The sequence below is a fragment of the Myotis davidii genome, unplaced genomic scaffold, assembly GCF_000327345.1.
Source record: "Myotis davidii unplaced genomic scaffold, ASM32734v1 scaffold159, whole genome shotgun sequence".
Taxonomy (NCBI): domain Eukaryota; kingdom Metazoa; phylum Chordata; class Mammalia; order Chiroptera; family Vespertilionidae; genus Myotis; species Myotis davidii.
In genome coordinates, this window is record NW_006291231.1 from 5801160 (window position 1) to 5805152 (window position 3993).

Below are 3993 nucleotides of genomic sequence, written 5' to 3' on the forward strand. Positions count from 1 at the left end.
AGGTGAGGGGAATGCATGAATCTGGCTTTAAAAAGATAAACATTATCTTAATTTTAATGTGCAAACAGACGGGTGGGGCAGCGGGGAGACATCTGAAGTTCTCACTGCTTTTTCTCTCTGCCACTGCCCGCTGTCTCTGTTGTGGGGCACACCAGACATTACCACAGCATGGATGAGTTCAGCCACTATGACCTGCTTGATGCCAACACCCAGAGGAGAGTGGCTGAAGGCCACAAAGCAAGTTTCTGTCTGGAGGACACATCCTGTGACTATGGCTACCACAGGCGGTTTGCATGTACTGCACACACACAGGTAGGTTGGCGTCATCAAATCAGGCATCTGCAGGCTTCAGAGAGAAAACAAAGGGGTCTTCTATTTTCTTTCCTCCCGCCTGTCTTTTACAAACTGCCTCATTTAGGGGTTATCTAGTCAACATAGAAGATAATTGAGAAAACAAAAGTGAAGGCTTGATGATCCAAATTATTTTGAAAGTATTTTATCATCACAGAAGGTCACTGCAGGCTCATTATGTTCCACAATCAAAAGCAGTACTTTACTCTCTGAAAAAGTCTGAATGGTTTCCATATCTGCGCTCATTCTGTATTCTTTCACCGGCTTGGTAAGTAACTGTAGAAAAGATACCTGTTTTCCTACCTGCAAAACCTAGTATGCTAAAAATAGGATACCCGGTGATTATGGTTAGCAAAAGGAGAGAAAGTAGGCTTCTTAAAAAGCACTTTAAAAAACTGTCTCTTTTAATCATGTAAATAAAAGCAGAAGGATACAATTTCTTTCTTTACACACATATCTTTAAGACTACAGTATAATTGATGTCAGATGTTCTTTGGATGAATTTTTAAAAATCATGCTGAACTAAGCAATTTGTGTGTCCTATAATGGGAAAATCTGTGTCAGTTCAAAGCCATGCCAGTATTTCCATAAGAAACTCTAATTTGTAAAAGGACATTATAATTTTACTCCTGCCGAAATCTTGGCAAGGAGTAGTGAGTGTATATGTCTCGGAGCAAGGGGAAGCAAATTCCAGGGCTGTGGCAGGAAGCCTTTGGTGACCTAACTGTTACTGCTGCTTCTTTCTCTAAGCTTAGAATATGAGAGCAATTGGAGGGGGTAGGGTTCAATTCCATGTGCCCTGAGGCAACACTTATTCTTTAAGCAAAAGAAGATGTAAACTACCCATACCTTACAGATGTGCGTCTATAGAAATTCCTTTTCACTCTGAGAGGCCCACAGGACCTGCCTGTGAAGGGACCTAATTCATTGTTTTTATTCAGAAAGAGGAATTGTGAATAGCTCACTGCTGAAATACATGAATCTAGGACTACAGGTATTTATAGCACTTCTAATTTCTTAATTCTTGGGGTCACCCCACTTCATTTTGTATGGTAGCTTTCCCCTTAACCATCTCATTTATGTCCTATTAACTGCTATTCACCAGGTCTCATATTACAAGCAATTTGTGTTTTTCACTTAGACTGGCATATCATTTAAAGAAAAAAATAATTCTCTCAAAACCCCAATATTGACTTAGAATAGTTGTATTATAATGTTGATTAAATGTATCCAAATATAAAACTAGATATAACTTCCTTACATTTATACTTTCATAAAAAAATTATATGTTAAATATATTCAAAACTAGAAACTATCAGATTAACTTACTGTATCAGTTGTGTTTTGCTAAAACCAAAACAGCTAATTTAGACAGCCTCAGGTAAGGTTCTACATTTAATCTGGTTTTAAAGCATGACTTTGAATATATGAAATACCTGTTTCCTTAATGGCTTTAAAAACGCCCACATTTGTTTGCTAGTTCAAAAAACCAAAGCTCATACTTAACTTCTGTCAGCTGAGTCATGCTAGAGTACCAGTTTCAGCATTCTTTAAAGCTCTTTTATTTACCTGAAAGTAATATTAACATTGTAGCACTATTTAACCCTGGATTAAAGAGATATCTATTCCAATGACATCCTTGTAATGCCATAAATTTAGTAGTAGCAACAGCAACAACAATAAGAGCTAACACTTATTAAGTATTTATTATGTGCCAGAACAAATGATATGCTGGGATAAGAAAGCAAAAATTATTCTATTACATATTTATTCCTCAACATACTGTTAATGCATTGGTATGAGCAAAGGTGGGTACATGGTTCTCACTGCTGTGGCACAGGTACTTCTGAGTGTGGCCTGTCCATGCTACATTGTATGTGGTATGAGAGCACAATTCTTCCTCTTTCTCCCCAAATCAGGTTATCATCAAACCAGCACTAGTAGGACACACTTAGATGATTTTGCCATCTCTCTGGCGACCAAGGTGATCTTAAGCACCAAAGCAATTTGGGGTGCTGAAATTAAATTGCAGTATTGAGTTAAAATGACTCCAGCATATGCTTTTTAATTTACTTTAGATTACCATTAGAATGAAAATACAACAGTAAAAATTCTTGTGAAGAACTAATAGGTTCTGCACCTACAGACTTCAGTATGAACAAACTTCTTCAGACTATAATTTTCCGGAGAGCAAGGACTGTATCTCATTGGTATTCTTCTCCTCGCAGCCTGTAGAAGTCACTCATTTATTTGCTGACATGAATACCTTAGCAAGTGAAGTGAGGTGGGATGTGTACCTTGAGACATACATTCATCCCTTTAATTCAACAAGATACTTCAGTGACTATGTGAGAAAGGGTACAGTGTGGTGGGGAACATCAGAGACTCTGGATCCAAATGTTTAAACTCAAAACCAACTCAGCTACTTATAAGCTACATATCTTCCACGAGTTATTTGACCTTACTGTGCCTCAGATTCCTTATTTATAAAATGGGGATAATAATAGCACCTGCCTCATGTAGTTCTGGGAACTGAATTTATGTTTAAAATGATTCCTGGCATGTAATACATAATTACTGTTAGCTATTCAAAAATGCAATCATAGACCTTACCCTTAGGGAGCTTACAACCTTTAGTTAGATGTTTTTATATAGTATGACTAGAGGCCCAGTGCACGAATTCGTGCACGGGTGGGGTCCCTCAGGGTGGCCTGCGGGGATCAGCAAAACCCACAGTCCAACACTGCCTGCAGCTTCTACCTGCCGCTCCCTCTCATCCCGGCCCCACTATGCCTGCCTAGGGCTTGCACCCAATTAGTCCCGATTGGAAGAGGTTCGCACCACCATTGCAGTGCTAGTCATCTGTGAGCCCTGTGTCTGGCACTCTCCCGAGGGGAGTGGTCTGTGGGATCAGGCCGAAACTGGCTCTCCAACATCCCCCAAGGGTTCCTGGATTGCGAGAGGGCACAGATCCGGCTGCAGGACCCTACCAGTGCACGGGGCCAGGGAGGGACTGCAGGAGGGCTCCACGGCGTGTCTGGCCCATCTCGCTCGGTTCGAATCAGCCGGACCCCATCAGCAAGCTAATCTACCAGTCAGAGCATCTGCCTCCTAGTGGTCAGTGCACATCATAGCGAGCAGTTGAGTGACTAGAATATCATTAGCATATTACACTTTGATTGGTTGAACAGTCGACTGGTCACCAAACGACCAGACACTTAGCATATTAGGCTTTTATTATATAGGACTAGGGACCCGGTGCACGAAATTCGTGCACTGGGGGGGGGGGAGGGGCCCTCAGCACAACCTGCCCCCTCTCACATACTGGGAGCCCTCAGGCGTTGACCCCCATCGCCCTCTAATCGCAGGATCGGCCCCCTGCCTGGGCAGGGGACCCTCATTTCCCCCCTTCACTGGTTCTGCCCCCAGCCCAGGCCTGATGCCTCTGGCCCAGGATTCAGGTCTGGGCAGGGGACCCCACTATCCCCTCCTTCTCCGGCTCCTCCCTTGCCCAGGCCTGATGCCTCGGCCAGAGGAATCGACCCCCATCACCCTCCGATCGCCTGATCAGCCCCTTGCCCAGGCCTGACGCCTCCGCCAGAGGTGTCAGGCTTGGACAGGGGAACCCCATCTCCCCCCATC

The 3993-nt window shown here is 43.1% G+C and overlaps 1 protein-coding gene and 1 long non-coding RNA gene across 3 annotated transcripts in view; one reads left to right on the forward strand and one right to left on the reverse strand.

Annotated features, from left to right (window-relative positions):
* LOX (lysyl oxidase) overlaps positions 1 to 3993 on the forward strand; it is a 15147-nt gene that overhangs the window by 4144 nt on the left and 7010 nt on the right. For both annotated transcript variants that reach the window (XM_006764395.2, XM_006764396.1), the window contains exon 4: positions 156 to 312. In XM_006764395.2, coding sequence (XP_006764458.1) covers positions 156 to 312 — 157 coding nt within the window. The remainder of the gene's footprint in view (positions 1 to 155; positions 313 to 3993) is intronic.
* LOC102760058 overlaps positions 1 to 3993 on the reverse strand; it is a 41069-nt gene that overhangs the window by 3607 nt on the left and 33469 nt on the right. The gene's annotated exons all lie outside the window — the stretch shown is intronic.